The sequence below is a fragment of the Lissotriton helveticus genome, chromosome 2_1 (assembly GCF_964261635.1).
Source record: "Lissotriton helveticus chromosome 2_1, aLisHel1.1, whole genome shotgun sequence".
Lineage (NCBI taxonomy): Eukaryota > Metazoa > Chordata > Amphibia > Caudata > Salamandridae > Lissotriton > Lissotriton helveticus.
Window position 1 is genome coordinate 1,729,285,272 of NC_136059.1, and position 24,856 is coordinate 1,729,310,127.

The window sequence follows — 24,856 nt, forward strand, 5'->3', positions numbered from 1 at the left end:
CGCTCTTGAAGCGATCTAAGGTTGCATCAGCTTTGACCCTCCCTACAATTGTGTCTTTTATTGCATCAGCTTTGCACCAAAAGAGTCTCCACATCAAAGCACATAACCTTCTTTCAAGCTTGGAGAACTCTAGAGAATCCAGTGGAGCGCCTTCTGGCATGAAATCTTAGTGATGCTGCTGCCCATTGAACGAGTAACTGAATTAGTGGTATATTCAACCAAGAATGCAGGACGAAGTTTACAGCATCCTGTCTGTCTTGTACTATCGGAGCAAATGCGCTGCGCACATCTTCAGACAATGCAGATAAAATCCCACATGCCATAATACCAAAGGTTATGTGTATAACCTCCTAGTAGCCAAACTAAATTCAAGTATACAGTGCTAAACTGACAAATATGAACAATAGTTACTTACCTGTAATCTGTGGTTCTCCAGTATTGGTGTCTTTCATAGATTCACATGCCTGAATCATTCCCCGTCGTCGGAGTGGGAGTCCCACGGTATATAAAAAAGCAATAATATGCTATAATAACATTGGAAAAACCAATAAATACCAACCAGGAAGTAAAGTAGCCCAAGCTACAGTAGAAAAAACTTCCACACTCATGACTATCCTAGTCATTTTGTATAGTCCAAACTACAGCCAATCAGGCGACAGCACCCACCAGAATGTTCTCCCCAGAGGCTCAGGCTCTCAGATTTTCTCGCACAGGAGTGAAACTAAAAACATCCTAGCCTAAAGAGCCTCAGAGGGGAGGTGGGCGGGTTGCATGTGAATCTATGAAAGACACCAATACTGGAGAACCACAGATTACAGGTAAGTAACTATTGTTCTTCTCCAGTATTAGGGTGTCTTTCATAGATTCACATGCCTGAATCAGAGTAGATAGCAGTACCGAAATAATGCTTGGAAGACGCTTTTTTGTAACAAATTTGTACATAGCAAGTATATACATTCACATAATAAAATGCCAACATTCATATATGCATGAAAAAACTTGCAAGCACATGAGAATGCATCCATAGTAGGTCTGGAATAAGCGTCTGGAAAGCAGTACAGAGGAGGTGGGAAAAACAGAGGCTCATCTTATCTGAAAAGATTGCGTAGAACCGCTTGACCCACTGACGTATCAGCCTCGCTGGCAGCATCCGAACAATAATGCCTGGTGACAGTATGTCTGTTGGACAAAGTCGCTGCTCTGCAGATTTGCTGACGAGGAACTCCAGCGAAAAGAGCAGTCGAGGAAGAAACAGCTCTTGCAGAGTGAGCTCTTGGAATTGTCTGTAAAGGTCTTCCAGCTTGAAGATGGCAAAAGTCAATAGCTGCAGAAATCCATCTAGCTATGGTTTGTTTAGACACTGCTTGTCCTTGCCTTATCTTTCCATAGGTAATAAACAGTTGATCAGATTTGCGAATGGCAGAGGTCCTTTGCAAATAGAATTTTAAACATCTTCTGATGTCAAGGGTATGTAATGCCCTCTCCGTAGGGGATTGCGGATTAGGAAAAAACGCCTTTAAGATGACTGGTTAGTTCAGGTGAAAAAACGAAGGCACCTTAGGCATAAACCTTGGGTTTGTAGTACCAACACCGAATTGGACGTGAATTGCCAGAAAGGTGAATTGACGGTGTCAGCTTGAACATCACTGACTCTTCTAGATGAAGTTAATGCTACCAAAAAAGAAACATTCCATGTTAGGAATTTGAAATACACCCTGTGAATTGGCTCAAATGGGTGGCGCATGAGCTGCGCTAAAACTACATTAAAATGCCATGATGGAGGCGGACGACGTACAGGAGGAAACATTCTGAATAGTCCCTTAAAGAACTGTTGTATTCTTGAAGAATAAAGAGAGGTGTACCCATCCTGACGTCACCTTGAAATGGTTGCCAAAAAGACCTTCAACGTTGCATGAGATAAGCCTGATCTTGCCAAGTGCAAGAAAAAAGGTAATATCTGGTCCAGCGTTGCATGAAATGGGTGAACCCCAGCAGATTAACACCAAATGCAGATTCTTTACCCTTAAAGTCTGTATGTCTTTAATTTAGCAGGTGCTTTCGCGTAAGCCAGTACCTCCTTACAATCCGTCAAGATTTTCAGATGAGCTAATTCAAGGTGCTCAGAACGCCAAGCGGCTAATTTTAGAGAAGCCGGATCCGGATGGCACATCTGACCATTCTGAATGGAGAGGAGATTCGGTATTGGTCGAAACTGTATTGGATCGCACTCAGAGAGGAGAAGAAGTTCGGTGGACCAGAATTGGCGAAGCCACCTGGGGGCGAAGAGAATAAAGTGACATGGCTCTTTCTTCATCTTCCGGAGAAACTCCCGGAACCAACAGTATCGGAGGAAAGGCGTAAGCATATATTTGAGACCAGGTTATCGAAAAATGCCTTCCCTTGCGAGTCCCTGTGGTTAAGCCAGCTTGCAAAGAAACAGGCATTAGCTGTTCTTTTTCATCGCAAAGCGGTCCAGAACGGGATGACCCCACTGCTGGAAGATTCAATCCGCTGTTGGCTGATGTAATTCCTATTCGTTGTTGGACACCGTTGACCTGCTGATGGTGTCCGCCAGCACATTTGCAACTCACAGCGCATGAACAGCCAAGAGATTGATCCTGTGTCGTATCGCCCAAGCCCATACCTCTTGGGCTTCATAAGATAGAAGAACCAACCTCGTTCTTCCCTGTATGTTTAAGTAATGCATACTTGAAGTATTGTCTGAGCGAACCAATACTGTGGCCCCTTGAATGATTGCACGAAAGGATTTGAGGGCTAAGAAGATGGCACCTAGCTCTAGCAGATTGATGTGCCAAGCCTTTTGTTGAGGGTTCCATTTCCCGCTGACTTTCAGCCCTCGAAGACATGCTTCCCAACCCTCGAGGGATGCGTCTGTAGTGATTGTGTAATTTTGGCGCTTCTTGAAGGAAACGCACACACCTTATACAAATTTCTTTCTTGGACCCGCCAAACAAGAAAGGCCTCTTGCATCCGAGGAGTGATTAGAATGATATGTTCGGTTGAACTGGAGACCTGCAACCACTTCTTGTCTAGCTCCTCTAACAATTTTATCATGTGTAATCTGTAGAAGCACCACCAAGTGGGAGCTGCAGGCCCGTCGTTCGTGTGAGACAAACACCTTTGCTAGGTTTGTACGGATTGATGCTCCGAGAAACGTTCATATTGGAGTTAGTACTAGTTGGGACTTGTCATGATTTATTGAAAACCAGGTTTTGAAACAGTGACTGACGAGTCTGGGTGTGCTGGACTGCTTGTAAATAAGAGCGAGCACCTATTATACAGTTGTCTCAGTAGTGATGAATTTGTATGCCTTGCAGACATAGATAGGGTGCCACTGGTGCCCGGATCTACGTGAAGACACGTGAAGCCGACCTAAGTCCAAAAGGTAGGACTTTAATTGAAAATGTTTTGTACCTATTGTAAAGTGTAGCCACTTCCTGTGCTTAGGAAGAATTGGCACATCAAAATAGACATCTTGGAGGTTGAATGTAGTTATAAAGTCGTTCTGGCATAAGAACTTTAGGACTTTCTTGAGGTACAACATTGGTAAAGTTTGCGCAAAGATCTAAAATCATGCGCTACTTTCCTGAGTTGCTTGTTGAGGAGGAACTGAGAGTAAACCCTAACGCTGTTGGAGATTCGGAACCACTCCGACGGTCCCTGTTTGTATCCATATAGACACTTGTGCAAACGACTCCCGTAGATGAGAAAGGTGGAGGTCCCTTTGGAGGTGTAGAAAAAAGGAAATTTGACAAATTCTAGAGTGTGCCCTTGGGCATGACGTTTAAAAACCCAACGGTCCTCTGTCACCTTTGACCAATTGGAATAAAAGTGAGATATTAGACCTCTGACGTTTTTTGGAGGGAATAAAGGTGGGTTCAAGGTAATCCATTGTTTCTTAGAAGAGTTGCCTCGGCTGTACAATGATTTTCTATGTAGGAACTGTTGGTACTTTGCCCATATGACTGTGTTTGATTTGAGTGACGCAGTTGGTTTTGATTGTAGGAGCCAATACTGGATGGAACTCCCTTGAAAAAAGGACGTGGATCTACGTCCTCGGCACCCCGAAAAGGCTGCGATTCTATATCCAGAGGGTGCGGGCAGTATCTGTGTGCGGCCAGAAGGGATCCTCAATCAAAAGGCAAGTGAAGTATTTAAGTTGGAAACTCCTTGCGAAAGACGTAGCATTGAAGCAAAAAAGTATTCGCCATGCTGCCCCTCTTGCGAGCTGTCGAAAAACTTGTACACGCAATGTCCGCTGCACAGTGTATTATTAATGATGCACTACACTCTCTCTCTCCCTCCTGCAGGATCTTCAAAGTGTGAGGCTTGGAGGATTCTGGAATACGTTCTACTAGCGCCAACATGTCAGAGCACATCTGGCGGCATACCTGCCCACTGGCTTGCAAGATAATCGCTGAACCGCCTGAGTAATGACTGAGTCAGGGTAGGCTGAGAGACTAGAAAAACAGGTGAATAGTGGCGAGCTTCACACGTCTTGTCAAGGCGTGGAAAAAACGCTGGCACAGAGTTTGGCCCCTGCATGAGTTTAACACCTTCTTCCTAATAAATTCTATGATAGGAAGTGAACGAACTTGCATCTGTGGTTTCCCCAGGACGAGGGGAAAGGGGAAAACCGATTCGCCGCTCTCTTAATAAGGAGGGGAAAACCTCCAATATTCTCCAAGAAGAATAATGGCGGAAGTAAAAAGCCATCACGCCATCACGTGGATGTAGCGGACAGCTGTTGTCGACGAAATAAATCGTCTACAAAAGCACTGTGTGAAACCAACTGTCAACGGGTTCAAACGTCGACGAATCCAACAGTTGACAGGGTCATCTGTTAATGAAGTCAACTGGCGTCGAAGCTGAATGTTGACGGAGCTCACCGTCTACGGAGCTCGCCGTCTACGGAGCCCGCCGTCTACGGAGCCCGCCGTCTACGGAGCCCGCCGTCTACGGAGCCCGCCGTCTACGGAGCCCGCCGTCTACGGAGCTCGCCGTCTACGGAGCTCGCCGTCTACGGAGCTCGCCGTCTACGGAGCTCGCCGTCTACGGAGCTCACCGTCTACGGAGCTCACCGTCTACGGAGCTCACCGTCTACGGAGCTCACCGTCTATGGAGCTCACCGCCTACGGAGCCCAACATCCACGGAGGTCACCGTCTATGGACGAGACTACCGTCTACAGAGATCACCGTCGACGAGCCTACCGTCGACGAGCCTACCGTCGACGAGCCTACCGTCGACGAGCCTACCGTCGACGAGCCTACCGTCGACGAGCCTGCCGTCGACGAGCCTGCCGTCGACGAGCCTGCCGTCGACGAGCCTGCCGTCGACGAGCCTGCCGTCGACGAGCCTACCGTCGACGAGCCTACCGTCGACGAGCCTACCGTCGACGATCCTACCGTCGACGATCCTACCGTCGACGATCCTACCGTCGACGAGGCCAACTGTCAAAGACATTTACATCGACAAAACTCCCAGTGGTCGACGAGCCTGCAGTCGACAAGAGGGCACTGTCCTCACTGTCGTCGACGAAAGCCTGGAGGCGGTGTCGTTGCAGAGCACCAGTGACGGCAGAGATTGTCCTCTGAGAGTAAATCGACGGTATCGTCGACAAGCTGGCACATTTTTACGTAGAAAAGTGCGCAGAGTGAGTCTAGACGCCTGAGAGTAAATCTCGTGGGCGTAGATGTGGGAGGCACAGACTCAAAGAAGGCCAGAGACCCCTTAATTGTGATGTTACTTCAGCTGGTGAAGTAGAGGAGAAGCATCTCTTAACATCTTAACGTGCAGGACAAACAAAAAATCCTCCCACATCAGAAGGGGGGTATAGTCTAAGCACAAGAACAACCCCTTCTCCTCCTACCATGTCAGAGACAGGCAGAGTGCTGGTCCATATACTCTTCATGAGGGTTCACAGAAAAAGTCTCAGCTTTCCACAAGTCACGCAGGGCCTGAAGGTAGACTTCATGTAAGAAGACATTACAAAACTGTGATATTTTGAAGAAAAAATTGAGAAAAAACTATGAAAATTGAAGAAAACTGAGCAGAGCTCAGGGAGACTCCCTTCACACGACGTGCGGTAGAAAATCTGAGAGCCTGAGCCTCTGGGGAGAACATTCTGGTGGGTGCTGTCGCCTGATTGGCTGTAGTTTGGACTATACAAAATGACTAGGATAGTCATGAGTGTGGAAGTTTTTTCTACTGTAGCTTGGGCTACTTTACTTCCTGGTTGGTATTTATTGGTTTTTCCAATGTTATTATAGCATATTATTGCTTTTTTATATACCGTGGGACTCCCACTCCGACGACGGGGAATGATTCAGGCATGTGAATCTATGAAAGACACCCTAATACTGGAGAAGTTTTGTTTGTTGTTGCCACTAGCATCATGTCTCTGGGATTCCACGTCAGGCAGATCGGCTGGGGAAGAGTTTGGATTGAACTCGCTTGTGGAACACAAGGCTCCCTGACTTTGGTGTGTTGTGTCACAAACTTGGGATCACCATGTACAGGTCTGTTACACCTGGCTATAGAGTTAACTGCAGGGTCAGAGAATAACTTGGATCAAGTTGCCAAAAAGTAGGTCAGTCAGGGCTCTGTTTGATGCCAACATGGGATTGAAGCAAGCAGGCGCCAGCTGCAAACTTTCCGTGAGGAGGTTAGCCTTCGTCTGATTAGTTAGCAGTGATAATTCTAGGACTTGTTTAGGTATCGTAGCCACTGGCATTTTGCAAGTCAAGATAAACGTTATCATCTGTATAATAAGATATGAGCCCATTATCTGTTTCCTCATCATCATGTACATCACGAGGAACAAGATGAAGGTCTTGAACAGCATCTGTATCAGATTGAAAAATGGCCTCCATCTGCCAGAAAGACTTCTGACAAGGCACCAGTAGAGTCCTCATCAACCCATGGCTTTTTTATTTAATATTGGCATATCATACTATTATACAATCTCTTGCAAGAGAAGGTTCCAGGTCTGAGGTCAGAGGCAGGGACCGATTTGGAACCAGCGCTACTGGTGGCAAAGCCAGCAACAATGAAGGAACGACCGGTATGTCCTAAAGGCAAGGGAGCTGAGGCATGGACCCATGCTGATGGCACAGCAGGGTTCATTTGTGATGGCCAGTCGGTGCCAGGGAAGGGCCCATTGGCAAACGTCTGACTGTTGACGTAAACAGGCCCGCTGCACCAGAAGGTGTGGACGAGGGACCCGGAACCACTTTTTAGATCTGCAACATAGCCTCAATTTGCTGTGGATTCGAAAATGGCTTAGGGAATTTGAGGCAAATTGGCTCCAGATTCTGCACAAGGGCAGAATTGGAAATGCCAATCGTGTGACTCTCCCTGGAATGGAGGCCTCTGCACATTGAAGAGCTTAGAGTATGCCTCCTGTTCCTCTTCTTCAACTTGTCCTTTAGACTTCAACTTTCCTGATGAGGATGAATGGAATCGGTCTTGCTCCTTGTGCTGCTCGACGTAGAGCTTGGCCTTCTGTTTGCCAGTGGGTTTTGGGTGTACCTGGGAGCATTTGTAGCATGATCTTCAGTCATGTTTGGTAATGAGACACCATAAAAAGACATCATGCGAGTCAATCATTGACATTACTTTCGACATGTATGATGTCAATTACTAGATTTCTAAGCAAGTAATTAAATAGAGGAATGATGCTCATTTTAATGGAATTTACTTTTCCCCAAACTCCCAAATCTAACTGGATTCCTTCCATTGTTTTCAAATAAAGGCTGAACATTTTGTTTGAGTATTGCAGACATATTTCTTTGAATATCAATCCAGGAAACCGGTCGCGTCCACTTACGATTTAAACCTCCCACTCACCAAATTCACTCTTAAAGACGACCCCTTGAGTGTGGACTGAAACAGAGCATTTTTCTCCACTGGATTAAACTAGGGTATTGATCCAAAGTGTACAATAATGTTAAAAATCATGGGTTATGCTATAGCAGTATTTGTTACCACCACACGTAAAATCTTTAGCGAATGTTGAGAATTTGTATTTAATCACAAACCCATTTATACCTAGATTTCTTTCATCCATAGCACATTGGAACAAAAACCATCATCAGTGCAGTTAGAGGAGTCATTCCCAGAGGAATAAAAAGAGTACTCTTCCCGAGTGCCAGAATTCTACTTGCCAATGGATAATTTGTGATACTCGATCAGTTGTAACACACTTGTAGCCCACCAGCCAAGGATCCCCCATCTGCAATACTTCTGTAGTCAAATGCATAGTATAGAGTATTCCATCAAAAATGCCACTGCCTCTATCTTATCTATGGAGCGGTGTATTAAAAGGGAGTGCACCTCAGCATTGGTTAAATAACACTAAGCACAATTATATTGAGTTTTCGGTTTTTCACAATAATGCAAAAGACATGGAGGAAAAACCAGTAATTTTATCCTTGAAATTGTAATATTTTTGTGAGGTCCCTCTCTGCATTTACACATTTAACTGCCATAGGGTCTGGTCTTAAATACCCTAGGAATTATTATTTCTCGGAAAGGGGACCTTGCTCCCAAATTACCCCGTCGGCTGCATTCTGCGGATCTCTCCCTCATCTACAAGGTTGTGCATATTAAGCTGCTGCCTTCAGATTGGTGGGTTGAACACCTTATTGTCCCACTGTTGAGATTCCTTTTCCACCCCCCACCCAATGCAGCACATCCTCCATCCCTTTACTGACATCCTCAACTGCTGCCCTCTTACTGCACCTACTCACTGTGTGGTTATATTTCCAGAAACTCTGCACTTCCACATCCCTTATTGCTCCACCAGTACAATCATCTAGTCTGGTATCACCACTCCCTGCTAGCACTGCCGACTGCCACTTCCTCCTCCTGAACTTCATCAGTAAATTGAAACAAGAGATGTCCTTTCTATGAACCCTTCCTGCAAGTGTGGAACAAGCACAGACTTACCAGTGGAGGTCATCTTGCAGCAATAGTTTTACTCGGGAGCATAACAGCTGACCAACTCCCAGCAGCTCAATCTGAGAACTGATTTACCCAAGCAGCAGGTCCACTGCATTGCCAAAGTACTGATGGGGGTCGAGGTTATACGGTCTTCAAAAGCACAGATTTTGGTTAGGTAACTTGAGTTTACTTCCTCATCCTGTCTAAACAAATCTTCAGAGCACTTATTTACTATCAATGCCAAATAACTCAGCGTCTCTGGAGTGCCAGAAACAACGATACCAAGGTTGTGCACCACAGCTCTTTAGCATTCACAACTGGTATCAAAATGTTCAGGTAAATTAGGCTGCAGCGGAAATGCGGGGATACCCGTGAACATAATACTATGAAGCAAAAGTCCCTGCTCATCACTTAAGCTACTAGACACCTCTGTGTATATTAAACAGCAAATCATTTTCTCCGTGAGGAACAGTGTATTAAAGTTAACAAAAACATCACCAAACTTCACACTGAAAAAATATAAGATGTAAATGTGAGATTTGTGCAGAGGCAGTGGCTGAACTGCAAAGGGCTCGTTGTAAAAACGAGATGCTGGCGGTTACCTGGAGCTCCTGAGATTTGTGCGCTTGCTCCTGTTTGATCTTGTTCGTCATACTCTCCTTCATTTCATCCAGGATAGCATACAGGGCATCAAACTCTTCATCCATGTCTGAAAGAACTTTGGTGGAATTTGTCTAGAAAACAGAAACATTGAAGTACATCTGGAAATTCGCTAATAACTATAGAAAAGGAGAGTAGGCCATGCACAGAGAGCATAGGTTTCACACTTATGTCTACAGTTTAGGCAAATATCAACGTCAATTAAGACATTGAAGTCAACTCTACATATGGGGCTCATTTACCACGTGATCAATTATGCATTGAATCCCACAATGCTACAAAGCACCATATGATTGCCAAATATACAACTAATTGAAGGGCATACGATCAATTCGGCAAAGAGTGAATTGCACAAAGGATTCCTGTTTAGAAACATACATCTGCTTATTTTTCATTTATTTAAATCTATAAAAATTCTGCTTTAGAGGAAACCTTGCCTGTGAAAGGCCTTCTGAAAAGACAGACCCACTCTGTGATGCCGGATAGACATTCTTAAAGAGGAAAGATGAACCACAGACCAATGAAGCAGCCTGTAGTTTTAATGATTCTAGCATAATGCAGCAATGAAGCACATCTCTCTATGTAGGTTTCTGGAACAGCCTGGGGATCCCAATACAGAGCTGCAGCAGGACTAAGCTCGGAACATGCATAGTTTGCCTCTGAACATTTGTACTACTAGGCCAGATAAAATCGAGGCAGACAGGAGCTGTAATTCCAGCAGAGAAAGTCATTCATATGTTTTTAATAATTTTAGGAAGGAATTCAAAGCTTGTGTATGTAAACCACATGGAATGACAGAAAAAGTCGCTAAATGCAGCTTGGACGACCTCACACTGCCTAAGAGCACTAATCCCAGAATCCTAGTCCATTGTAAGCCGTGCAACCTAGGTTAAGATTTGACTACACCAAGCACCCCAACACTAAAAACCACAAGAGCATATTTCTAAAGGCAATTTGCTAAAGTGGCAACATAAAAATGGCAAAATGATTTTGTTCTTCTCTATGTAAAAAATAAAAAAAAAAAGAAAAAGAAAAATAGAATTCCTAAAAAAAAAATGGCAAAGTGGGAACACGTCTACAGCGTGGCAAGCCGTTTTGGCATAGGATAAGGCTCTTTAATATAGCTGCAACAGCAACTACTTATAGCCAATTGGAATGTGACCATCAGCAAAGGGAATATTAATGAGGTTAGTAATGGAGTCCACTAGGTCATCGAATCAGACCTTCCCCAGCTGTCAGAACAGAGACGGACATACTTGTGGCAACTTCAGGAGGGAGTGTCTATTGTTAGTGGTAACTAAGGAAAACAGTAAACACTGGGCCTGGAAGCTGTCACCCCATCAGTGGATGGCCACTTACGACATTAGATAGTGAATTCAATAGCTACCCACTTGCTTTCCATTACAGCTGCAAGTCATTAAAGAGCAGCACTACTCACAGAAAGAAGAAGACATGCATAGAGAGTTGACAGATGTTGTAACACTACTAAAATCTAATTTAAGAGAGGAACCCAATCCCATCCGGTATTGGTTATTTACAGGTTTTCTTTTAACCCGTGATCGTTGCGACGTACTGGTTTTGTTTAAAAATACAAGAGTAACAGTACCCCAAGACCCTTTGTTATTCTTTCATCGGAATTACAAGCTGTTTGTTTAAAAAGCAGTCATTTTTTCTTTCTCAGGTACTTTTTAGAAGGAAAAACTTGATTAAATGTGTGTGCAGATGAAGGTCTTGAATGGGTGAGGAAAAACGATTCCTGCCTTTTCGATGTCCAGAATTTATAAACCCTTGCGAATTTCACACTGGGGGAGAAAAAAAAATCACTCTCTGAGGTTAAGCTGCTCTCAGTGGAGGTTTCAGAACCTCAGTTGTCAACAAAGCGTCATTGTCGTCTGCTCAAGATGTTAACCATTGTTAACTGCCTACCCTGCAATTATGGTCCTGAGATTAAATGCATGACATAGTAATGGGCAATTAAAAACTATTAGCACTCGATAGCAGGGGAACAATAAGGCTATATTAGCACTTGCCTAAGAAAGAGAAATTTAAACGGGCTGTCAGAGGGGAGTCAAGGGTGAGTGACAGACAAAAAGGGTTGGATCACAAAAAAATGACGAACGGCAACACAATAAGAGGCAAGGGGAACGTGAGAACACCAAAAACAAAATAATAACTAGAGGAAAAATACTAAGAAAGAAACCCACCTACCTGTACGCCTTTTAATGAGTGGTTCAGGGTGTCGATAAAGTTTTGGATTTCATCATTTTTATTTGCGAGTGTTGAGATTATCCTCTGTAGGGCTTCCTAAAAGTACAAAAAAGTAATACCTATTGAATATTTTTCAAATTTCTTATTTCCATTTTACCAGATCACGAACCACTTTGCGTAAGCATTTCCACACAAAACAAACTATTAGTTGTTTGATCATCACCCCTCAAAGTGTAAATCACAAACCGTGAATTTACAAGGTTTCACTGAGGAGCTAAGATTTTAGCTTTCAGATACTCTTTCCGGCAGTTTACTATATGGTGCAGCACCACGCTCACTACCTACCAGTCATTCTCCAATGCAACAGTGCACAGCCTGAAACTGCTCAGTTTTGCAAAAGAAGCAACTGACAATAGGTTTACAAAAACGTTGCACAAAAGAAGTAAAAACTGTATGGCACTAGACAAACATAAGCGACTGGGAACTGTGGTATGTTGTTAGTATTCCTGTATTGTGTTCCACATCTCTTGTAGTGTTCTGAATGTTTTGTTAGGATTATAAATTGTGGTTCCACACTTTAAATGTGTAGCGGTGTTGCTGGAATCAGTTGGTGCGGATTCCTTAGACTGCCTGAATGCATTCCTGGTCGTGGGCTTCTTATGGATTAGAACCTAATAACAACTGCCAGCCTCATCATTTATTTCCCAAGCTACAATTTGGCGATGAGCTGGTCTTAAGGAGCCCAACGATTAACTCTATAGTCTGACAAACCCTATAGATGGTCCCCGAAATCTCTGAGCTGCTGAATTGCTCCTGTGCCTTTTGTTGGACCTGTACTGTTATATGCAGTTTGATTTCCCTGTGCCTTCAATTTCAGGAGCCCACCCTTGAACTTTCATGGGCTACCATGAGACCGCTGTGAGCTGCATTCATGTTCGAGAGAGAAATGCACTTAATCTGATGGTCTGCGCTCGAGCGGTAACTGTGTGCATGACACGATATGTGGGAGGGACCATGCTTGAGCTATCGTTGTCTGCTTACCCTGCTACCCTTATCTGGCAGTAGCTCATGCAAAGTCTCACACGCCGATTTGGAGCCGTGCACTTAGTCTTTCTATTTACCTACAAGGCAGCGGGAAAAAACATGTGATGTTACAAGTAGGCAGCCATCTTGATTTGGGGTTGTTTCTATTTATATCATTTAATATTAAAATAAAATGTTCGTACAGGCAGCTTTATTGGATTGGTAGCCTCTCCAGTAAATGATATGCATATTGGTTTACCTTAAGTTTCTCATCGTACAATACACTACTGTACAATTAAATAAAAAAAATATATATATATATTTATGGAGCATAAGGGAAACTTATTTTTCATTGATTATTTACTGCAACTGTTCTAATTCTCCTGTCTCCAGTGTGAACTGTATTATCAGACAGCTTTTTCACAACAACCAGGAAAACCAGATATCATTTAGCCGGAGGCTAAAGCAAGACAAGACCAATTTGGTGTCTGGGATGTCTATGCAGAGTCCAAAAAAAGAATGACAAAGCAGGTTTTCGGAAGAACAGAGTGCGCTTTTAGAGGGAATTTTTTCAGAAGAAAGTCAAGAAAGTGTGGATGAATATGTAGCAGCATTACACATAGGAGTTACAACTTGTGACTTTCTGTTGAGACATATATTAGAGATCAATTTGTTGTTAATTATTTATTTATTTTTAATTCAAGAACGTCTTCTCACTTGCCAGAATCCCACTTTGAGTGAAACAATTGCCATTGCAAAAAAACATTGAAAGTTAAATAGTTTCAACCAAAGCATTATCTGATGGTGAATGTCTGCCCCTATAACTTATGAGAGACATGAGCTGCGAGTATGATAAGCACTAAGGGAAAAAACTCACAGACATGGTAATTGGTAAAAATAACTAATTGTTATAGATGTGGATCTAAAAGTAATCTTAGAAACAGCATAACATTTCCTGCTACAGGCAAGATATGTAATATTTGCAAAACGTAGGTCATTTCTAGTCTGTCTGTAGAGCTAACAAGTGTGATACAAGGATTAGCAATAAGAAAAAATTAAACAGTGTGGCAATATTGTGCCAACAATTGATTCTGGTGTGAATGTTTTAGAAATGATGAGCAGAAAAATTAAAGGACTAATATGTGATGCAACCATTGGGGGTATTACTATTAAGATAATGACTGATTCAGGGGCACCTATAACTACCCAGGCTGATACCACATATTTTAAACATTGGCCAAATGGCAACAATTACAGCACACTTATGTCAATCCACGCACACAATTCAGCGAAGACATCGCCGACTTAATCAGCCCGCACGCCCTCCCCTCCGCCGACTACATCCTCTTAGGGGACCTCAACTTCCACCTGGAGAACAACAAGGACCGCAACACCGCCGCCCTGCTGGAAAACCTCGCCAACCTCGGACTCAAGCAACTGGTCAACACACCCACCCACTACGCCGGCCACACGCTTGATCCAGTCTTCTCTTCCAGCAAGTACATCACCTTCAGCCACGCCACCGGACTCCACTGGACCGACCACAGCTGCGTCCACTTCAGCTTCAAAAGAACCACGACCCACCACCACCCGCAACAAGTACCTCACAGGAGTTGGAGCAAGATCACCGCCGACCAGCTCACCACCTCCCTCAGCCAGAGCCCACCCGCCAGCACAACGGACCCCAACGAAGCAGCCCACAACTTCACACAGTGGCTGACCGCCTGCGCCGACGACCTCGCACCACTGAAGAACCCTCCCAGCAGACCCAGAAGCAAGAAGGCCTCCTGGTTCACCGACGAACTCAAGGACTCCAAAAAGAACTGTCGCACCCTCGAGAAAGCCTGGCTCCTCGACCAGACCACTGACACCATGACCGCCCTCAAACAAGCCACCCGAAAGCACCACCAGCTTATCCGCACCACCAAGAAGAAATCACTAAAGGATCGACTGGACAACAACGCTCACGACAGCAAGGAACTCTTCAGCATCGTCAAGGAGTTCTCCAATCCCAGCACCGGCACCAGCGACATCACTCCTTCACAAGATCTCTGCGACTCTCTCGCCTCGTTCTTCCACCGCAAGATCGCCGACATCCACAACAGTTCGGCGCACCACCCACGCACCCAACCGTCGAACCAACGCCCCCCACCGCCACCCTCCGCACCTGGACCTCGGTGACCCCTGAAGACACAGCCCGCACGATGAACACCATCCACTCCGGATCTCCGACCGACCCCTGCCCCCACCACGTCTTCAACAAGGCCGACTCCATCGTCGCACCCCAACTCCGAGACGTCATCAACTCCTCCTTCAACACCGCCACCTTCCCCCAGAGCTGGAAGCATGCAGAGCTCAGCGCCCTACTGAAGAAACCAACAGCGGACCCCACCGACCTCAAGAACTTCCGCCCCATCTCGCTCCTCCCTTTTCCTGCTAAAGTCAGAGAAGATCGTCAAAAGACAGCTGGCCGCCTTCCTCGAGACGAACGGATCCCTCGACCCCTCGCAGTCCGGTTTCAGAGCCAACCACAGCACCGAGACCGCCCTGATCGCAGCCACCGACGACATCCGAGCCCTGCTCGACAACGGGGAAACAGCAGCACTCATCCTCCTGGACCTCTCTGCAGCGTTCGACACGGTCTGCCACCGCACCCTAGTTCAACGCTTCAGCAACATCGGCATCCAAGAGGAGGCACTGGAGTGGATCATCTCGTTCCTCGCCGGAAGAACACAGAGAGTTCGCCTCCCCCGTTTCGATCCGAGGCCAACGAAGTCATCTGCGGCGTACCACAAGGATCATCACTCAGCCCCACCCTCTTCAACGTCTACATGAGACCTCTTGCAGCCATCGCACGCCAACACAACCTCAACATCATCTCCTATGCTGACGACACCCAGCTGATCCTCTCCCTCACCAGGGACCCCGACACCGCCAGAACCAGCCTACACGAAGGGATGATGGACGTCGCCGAGTGGATGAAGACCAGCCGCCTGAAACTGAACTCAGACAAGACGGAAGTCCTCATCCTGGGACTATCGCCCTCCGCCTGGAACGACTCCTGGTGGCCCCCCGCCCTGGGCACCGCTCCCAAGCCAACAGACCACGCACGCAACCTGGGCTTCATCCTGGACTCCTCCCTCTCGATGACCAGACAAGTCAACGCCGTCTCCTCATCTTGCTTTCACACCCTACGCATGCTCCGCAAGATCTTCCGATGGATCCCGACCGAAACCAGGAAGACGGTCACCCAGACACTCGTCACCAGCCGACTGGACTACGGAAACACCCTCTACGCCGGAACCACAGCCAAGCTACAAAGAAGACTCCAACGCATCCAGAACGCCTCCGCCAGACTCATCCTGGACATCCCCCGACGTTGCCACATCTCCGGCCACCTGAGGGACCTGCACTGGCTCCCCGTCAACAAGAGGATCACGTTCAGGCTCCTCTCCCACACACACAAGTCTCTCCACGACCTGGGCCCCAAGTACCTCAACGACCGCCTGACCTTCTACACTCCCACCCGCCAGCTACGATCGACCAGCCACGCCCTCACCGCCGTTCCACGCATACGAAGAGCCACCGCCGGAGGAAGATCCTTCTCCTACCTGGCGGCCAAAACATGGAACTCCCTCTCCATCCACCTTCGACTGACCCAGGACCATCTCGCCTTCAGGAGACAACCCAAGACCTGGCTGTTCGAGCAGTAGCGGACCCCTTCCCCCAAGCGCCTTGAGACCCTCCCGGGTGAGTAGCGCGCTATACAAGTGTTATGATTGATTGATTGATTGAATGTTTGGGAAGGATAATTGACATAGCTCTTCGAGGACAGGACATAATTGTGTACATGGAGTTAGCGAGGTAGGCTCTCAATTTAAAACGTGGTTAAGATGACCCAATTGTGTTGGATGATCTTCCTGTTTTCATAATCAATGATGAAAATGTTTCAAAAAATATGGTCACTAAACTCCTTAAGGTTTTTAACATTTGGGTTGGTATAGTAAAGTGGCTCACTCATGAAATCAAACTCAAGGTTGGTGCTCTTCCAGTGATTCATAAAGTTAGACCTGTGTTATTAGGTGTTGGGAATGATCTTAAAGTTTTCTTGGATAATTTATGTGCAGATGGTATGAATGAACCAACCAACTCTTCTGAGTGGGTGTCATCTGTTGTGTTAGCAGGTAAACGCTCTGAAGATTTGTGTTTATATGTTGACTTACGAACAGTGACTAAGAGCATTGTGGATGATTGTCATCCCTTATAACATATTCAGGAAATGTTTTCAAATCTTGGAAAGCCACAACATTTCTCCAACACTGAGTTACGTTCAGCAAACCATTAGATTTCACTCTCTAAACATTCTCAATATCTCACCACATTTGTTATACCTTTTGGTGCTTATATATATTTATGCTTGCCTTTTTGACTTGCTCGATGTTTTGTTTAGTAATGTGCTGAATGTTCAAGCATTTCAGGATAATAGCCTAATTTACAGTGATGATCCTAAACAACAATTAATTGTTCTTGAATGTGTTTTGAATATTCTCAAGAGCAAAGAAATGACAGACAGACCCGAAAAAGGTAACCTTTTAACCACAGAAGCGGAATATTTAGGGCACACTGTATAAGAAAGAATTGGACCTACATTTTGCAACCTTGAAGCTATACAGAAAGCTCCTCCATCTGTAGATAAAGATACCCTGAGCTCATTTTTAGGCTTATGTGAATATTACGCCTGCTTTGTACCGGGATAGGTCATGGTAGTACAACCTTTGAGATCACTACTCAAGAAAAAAATAAAATGTGATTGGTCGTCATCTGCAGAAACCGCTTTTAATGAAGCTAAGAATCTAGTCACCGAAGCTCCTGCTGTACAACCATTTGTAACTGGATGCAATTGTATCAATGTTGATGCTAGCACGTCTGGTTTGGCGAGGTTTTAGGCCAAATGCTGAATGGAAAAGAAAGTATGGTGGCTTTTGCGTCCAGGTCACTCAGGTGTGCAGAAATGAACTACATCAACATTGAGAAAGAGGCATTAGCACATAAGTGGGGTGTAATGAAATGTAAATCTTACATTTGGGGAACAAGTTTTGACATTTTTACAGATCATAAACCTTTGGTTTATTTGTTAAGTGGCAAAGGTCATAGAAACGAGTCTGCTCGATTAATCAGACTTTTGTCGAAGGGTATGATATTTAAGTAAAGCATGTAGAAGGCGGAAAGAATAGTAGAGACTACTGCTAATCTAGGATGTCCTTGAAAGAAAGCTGTGGGGTGCTGTAAATGAGGATGATCAGGAATGTGTTGTGGCGCTTGCTGATGTGGTGAGCGATTGCAAAAGTTCATTTCCTGAATCAGATTGGGTCAATGCTGCCGAATCTGATTATGTTCTTAATCAGGTGATGAAATATGTTTGGGAAGGTTGGCCTCGTGATAGGTGTTTGAATTGTAACCTTAGGTAGCTTCTGAACTTACGGAAAAAAAGGATTTTGTTCAGACCCCATTTGTTTATACCACCAGTTACCTTACGGGCAAGTTTTCTTAAACTTGCTCACAGTGGACACTTCGGTGTTTCATACACATGTAGAAAATTGCATCGGGGCGTGGCTAGCAGCCAAGCATGGCGGCTGCGTAACAAAGGAGCTCTCCGGACATCACGGCTCCTTTCACTAATCCGAACACACCATCCGATTAAAACCCACCTGAAGAGGCGGATCCAGAGGTCGGGGGACGGCTGGCGTCTTTTGGGCTGACTCCGGTGAAAATCCGGCGTCGAGAACCAGTCCGACGACGTACAGAGGAAGTGGGACCTGCTGGCTTGCAAAGAACACCGGACTGGAGTGCCTGCGACCCCCGCCGGAAGTGGGGCTTGGGCGGCTGCGAACGGACGCATAGGCCCGGGCGCCCGGGTGAGTGGAGAGGCTGTGCAGACACCGACTGCACCACTCAAGTGAAGCCAACATTGAGGCGCCACACACGCGGTGTCCCGCGAAGGGGTCCTGTGGTCTTCCTGTACACATTCGGGAGATCATCACCAGAGCACGGGCCGCCCCGCGAGGGACGCGGCGGTACGCACCACGGAGGACCGGGGGCCATCCCCGCTTGGAGGCGAGATTAGCGGGGCACGGAAGAGCGGAGAGGCACGGAGATACATCGTTGGAGGAGAGGCGACTGCTGAGGCCTCCTAGCGCCCCCGAGTATCAAGCTACCATGAGAGCGCCGCACCGCGGCATAGCCAGCAGCCATTACCGCACGAAGGGTCTTGTGAGTACTGAAGGCCAATAAGCGGCGATGCGGTACGGGAAGCTGGGGGACACACGCGCTCCTTCACCGGGAACAGCTGGAGGCACATTGTAATACGGCGAGGGTCAAGGGGACACTAACGCCGCAGCGGCTGCACGGGAGGCGGCGGACACAGCCTGCACACAGTAAGAACTTGGGGGAGTTGTTTGACACCACCTGGGCCCATCCTGAATACATGAGCGGCCTGTTGGTAGTACCTGGGCGATAACAAAGAGTGCTTCAACCGCTGATTGGGGGCAAATACCTACGGCCCGTTTTGGACTGGGTTTCCCCCCCCCCCCTTGTTTGACTGGCAGTGGGGTGAGCGGCGTATACCTGGCCGCCACCGGGAGCTATAACGGCGGCAATAAAATCATATAGGCACAAAAGAGACGCAATTGAGGGCCCCCGCCCGAGCAGGTCAGCCGGTCAGCTATAATTGAGCATCACGGTGCCATATAAGAACATCTCCACGCACTGTATCTAAGAAACCCTGCGGCCTCAACCGGAAGAGTGAAGTGCTACGCCACGGGACATAGCCAGAGACACCGAGAGGCTGGTGGACTGCTGCGGTGGGCCTGCAGAGCATCAAGGCACCCTACATCAAGGGGAGGGGCCCTCCCTGTGTACTCGGACAGAACGTAACTCTTGCCAGCGTGTGACCAGACGCGTTCCGGGGGCACCGGACTCGACGCGCAGCAGAAGTGCATTGGAGTGCCGTACTCCCGCGGTATCCTGCCCCAAACAGTGCTAATCGCTACGACTTGCTATCCGCACCGCGGACACTGGCACAGTAACTACGGTGGCGACTTTTCCTCACCGTGACCGCAGATCATCGATCATCATGGCAGGCAGAGGACCCAAAAACTTGTCAACTCAAGCCAAACTAGACAAATATGCCTACGAAAAGCATAACCAGCCGCACTCAGAGGGGCGAACGTCCACGGGCAAGGGTCAGGAGACGGACGGGAACAAAAAGGTGACGCTGGAAGACATCATGAGGACTCTATCCAGTGTGCAGACAACGGTGGGATCCATCTCCACTGATGACAATTTACTACGTGCGGATTTCCACAAAATGTCGGAGCGAGTGGCACAGGTGGAAGTGGTCGCGAAATCGCTAGTGGAGGACACCTCTGAACTGCAGATAGCAATGGAACGCATGGAGGCGGTGACCAAACAACTGCAAGCGAAGCTGGATGATCAGGAGGGACGCTCACGCCGGAACAACGTGCGTATCCTGGGTATTCCGGAGTCAGAAGGTAAAAGGGCGATGGACCTATACGTCGAAGACCTCATAAAGACTAAACTACAGCCCAAAGGTCTGTCCCAATTCTTCTCGATAGAGAGAGCGCACAGAGTACCCGGCGGGACACCGAAACCAGGTGCTGCGCCGCAACCAGTTCTGGCTCGACTCTTTAACTTTAGAGACAGGGATGTAATATTGCAAGCGGCGAGGGTCTCGCCGCCCATCAAACTCCAGAACTCCACGCTGGCCTTCTTCCCGGACTACACGGCGGAGGTGGCGAGGCGTCGTAAAACCTTTTTCGACATTAAAAAGACCCTGAGGGCGAAAGAATTGCCCTACTCAATGTTGTACCCAGCGAAATTGCGAGTTGTCGCCGACGGAAAAACTTGGTTCTTTGACACGCCGGAGATTGCGCAGGACTGGCTCGATGGATGGAGACAAGTGGAGGCACCTCGCCGATCCAACAGAGGACATCGAGGCCAACAGACTGGGGCACGCACGGACGCTCAAGCGGAAGGTCCGGAGTCTCAGGACAAGACATCCGAGGCGGGGTCGGAAAGAGGTATGCATTCACCGGACCCATGACCATCCGGCATCTTGCATCGTCAACAATGAACACTGCCGGGGCCAGGCGGGACGCCAGTGGTCTCAAGACTGGGTGAAGCTGAGTAAGGTGGGCTGAGCTGAAGCTGTTCTGAGACTCTTTACCCACACGAGCAAGTAAGATGATTTGGAAAGGGGTTAAGCACTCTGCGAAGTTGGGGGAGCGGGCGGTGTTATGTCCGTGGAGCAGGGAGGCAGGGAGGGGGAAGAGGGGGAAGGGGGGGGGAAGTTTGTTAGTTTTGGTTCAAGATACACACACTATGTCACAAACCACGCACACAGGTCCAATGGTAGCGGCGAGGAAGTTACGCTACCATCCGTGAGACGACAAAAGTCATCCCTATTGTCTCATGATGTCTCAACAATCCCATATTACGGCCTCTGAGGGCACGGCGCGCCACATGGCGGTCCCCCCACTTCGGCTACTTTCCTGGAATGTTAGAGGCTGGGGGACAAAATAAAAAGGGGATTGGTCCTTCAGGCAATCAAACGTCAGAGAGCTACACTGGTGCTACTACAAGAGACACACCTCACGGGGGCAGCATGTAGGGCGCTAGATAAGCGAGGCTACAAAATGGCAGCGCACTCAGAGTTCACCTCCAGGTCACGTGGGTCGGGTATCTTAGTAAAAAAAAAACTCCTCCTTCATCATTTTACAGCATAAAGTAGACGACCAAAGCCGTTTTGCGGCGGTCCATGGGCAATGGGAGGGTAGACTCCTCAATGTGGTCTCTGTTTATATCACTCAAGCACTTCAATCCATAGCGTTGCCAGCACTGGGGGAGTTTCTCCTGAGTCTCCCGACGGGAGACACGATCATAGGGGGGGACTTCAATGCTATTGTAGATCCGGAGCTAGACACGTTTCCTGTAAGGGCACGCACAACGGGCCCCTCGACTTTCCCAGGCTTCTTGGAAGCGATGGGACTGGCGGATGTATGGCGCCACAAGCACCCTACAGCATCACAATACACCTATCACTCGCCAGTACACAACAGTCTCTCGCGCATAGATTACTTTCTGTTGCTGGGTGACGGAATGAGCGAAGTAGATTCCATAGAAACGCTACCCAGGGGAATCTCGGACCACTCTCCACTAGTGCTGACTCTCTCCACTTGGGGGAGGACACGCGCGAGGATAAATCCCATATACCCCAATTATTTGACGGTCCCCGGTATTAAAAAAGACCTCAAGGCGGCTACCAAATATTATTTTGCCGAGAACGCGGCGTCAGTATCCTCTCCCTCGATCCTATGGGAGGCCTACAAGGCAGTCCTACGGGGAAGAGCGATCGCGTCCATCTCAGGACACAAACGAGCTTACCGGCAGGAGCTCTCGGAGTTGGAACTGGTGCTTCAGGCAGCAAACATGGCGCACATGTCCGACCCCACGGTGGACTCTGCACACACGTTGAAGCTGCGACAGCAGCAGTATCAGGACCATCTTAAGTCACAAGTAAGAGAAAGTATCTCGAACACAGCTCATAGAATCTACGATATTGAAGACAAGGCAGGGAAAATGCTGGCATGGCTAGACAAAAGAGGGGGGTGCAATAGAGGAATACAACACCTCTACACCCGTGAGAGACAGTTACAATTGCATCCGGAGGAAGTGGTACATACCCTAGCGGACCACTTTCAGGCAGTATACACTCCAGAATGGGAAGTCACGGCGCAAGCAGCATTAGCCTCCCTACATCACATAGAAGTCCCGACGCTTCCTCCGGAAGCCGTCCAGGAACTTGAGGCAGATCTGACAGTGGACGAAATACAGCGAGCGATCCACGCGATTCAGTCCGGAAAGGCACTAGGCCCTAACGGAATTCCCATAGAATGTTATAAGCTCATGTCCGAGACACTTAGTAGGCCCCTATTGGCAATGTACATGGAGAGCTTGTCAGCGGCGGAACTCCCGCTAGACCAACGCACCGCAACGATTGTGGCGATACCGAAACCCGACAAGCCACCGGCAGAATGCTCCTCTTATCGTCCCATTTCCCTTCTCAATGCGGAAGCAAAAATTCTAGCAAAACTACTGGCTACGCAACTTGATGAATCACCTTCAACTGTTGATCCACCCGGATCAATCGGGCTTCATGCCCCACAGGAACACGGCCCTTAATCTCAGACGGGTGCATGGGATACTGGCGCGGGCCACCTCCTTATCAGAAGCGGCGTTAATCCTTTCCTTAAATGCCAAGATGGCATTTGACCTGGTAGAGTGGGACTACTTGTTTGCAGTCTTAGAACGTATGGGCTTTGGACCTACATATATTGCCTGGATTAGACTCCTTTACACTAACCCAGTCGCTCAGGTCACTGCCAACGGTCACATTTCACATGCTTTCCCACTGGCAAGGGGAACCAGTCAGGGCTGCCCCCTGTCCCCCTTGCTCTTTGCCCTTGTACTGGAGCCGCTGGCAACATTGATTAGGGGGACGCCTTTGCTAAGGGGAATCAGTTGGAAGGAGGGATGGGAGGACCGGGTGTCACTCTATGCTAAAGATATGCTGATTTACTTGACGGATCCCGAAAGGGGCATCCCGGTGCTTCTTACCCTTTGTGACACACATGGGAAAGTGTCTGGCTACACGTTAAACTGGTCGAAATCAGTGATCTATATCTTGAAGGGGCCGAACCCCGTACTCGCAGAGGACTGCCCGCTTACGCTGACGTCGGACTCCTTTAAGTATCTCGGTATCCATATCACCGATAACGCTTCGGGCTTCTTCCTGAAAAATCTTGGGCCTCCCCTGGAACGTCTCCATGCGGACGTGAGACACTGGGCGACCCTGCCACTGACCCTCCTCGGACGAGCGGCCCTCTACAAAATGATGGCGCTTCCGAGATTCCTATACGTCCTGGAAAATACGCCATATCCGGTCGCTCCACGCTATTTCCAACAGGTCACGGCATTAGTCACCAACTTATTGTGGAGTAATCGGCCGGCGCATATTGCCCATATCAAGCTGACCAGAAGCTGGTACGAAGGGGGCATTGCCCTACCGAGCTTACAACTGTACTATTGGGCTGCGCAACTCAAAATCGTGAACCAGTGGATAGATGTATCGAGAGACGACCCCGCATACAGGGCCGACTGGGCACAGCTGGGAACAGATTGCATGCTAGCAGCGCTCTATAATCGACCCCAGGTAAACGAATTGATAGGACCCACAAGACATACAGCCATCCTATGGCACACGGCTCAGGCGAAGTTGGGATGGAAGGGAAAGATCACTAAACTCACCCCTCTCTGGGACACAAAAGCACTCGGGCACCTGCGACACAGTAAAGGGTTTGCACAATGGGATAGCATTGGCATCTCCACGGTGGGAGATTTGTGGGAGAAGGACACTGTGATTCCGTTCGCCCAGCTCTAACAATAATATGGTTTAGGCCCGAACAAAACTTATAGATACGTACAGATCAGGCACGCTTTGCTGCAAGCGATACCAGCGGACACCGATGTCCCAGATTCCTCACCAGTCAAAGACAGGTTGCTTACTGCCTATATGCAGCAGGGTGCAACCTCCCTCACATATAGGAAATTAATTAACAATCTAACGGACCCCACACTGGCACTGCGGGAGAAATGGGTGGGAGACATTGGCGAGGTCGATGACACAGAATGGAATGAGGCGTTGGCATCCCCGAAGGAAGTGGGCATCTCAGCGAAGTTTAGATTAGTACAACTGAAAATCCTACACCGCATTTACTACACCAGACACCTGCTCCATAAGTTACACAGAGCGCCACACCCATTCTGTCTTCGTGGCTGCGGGGAAGAAGGTACACTATTCCACACGCTTTGGGACTGCGCGCACATAATAGAGTATTGGCGACAAGTGATACGCACTATCTC

At 47.6% G+C, this 24,856-nt stretch overlaps 1 protein-coding gene across 2 annotated transcripts in view; it reads right to left on the bottom strand.

Moving 5' to 3' along the window:
* FSD1L (fibronectin type III and SPRY domain containing 1 like) overlaps positions 1–24,856 on the bottom strand; it is a 377,078-nt gene that overhangs the window by 253,863 nt on the left and 98,359 nt on the right. For both annotated transcript variants that reach the window (XM_078676672.1, XM_078676671.1), the window contains exons 2-3: positions 11,834–11,929; positions 9,568–9,699 (exon numbers count right to left, since the gene is read on the bottom strand). In XM_078676672.1, coding sequence (XP_078532798.1) covers positions 9,568–9,699; positions 11,834–11,929 — 228 coding nt within the window. The remainder of the gene's footprint in view (positions 1–9,567; positions 9,700–11,833; positions 11,930–24,856) is intronic.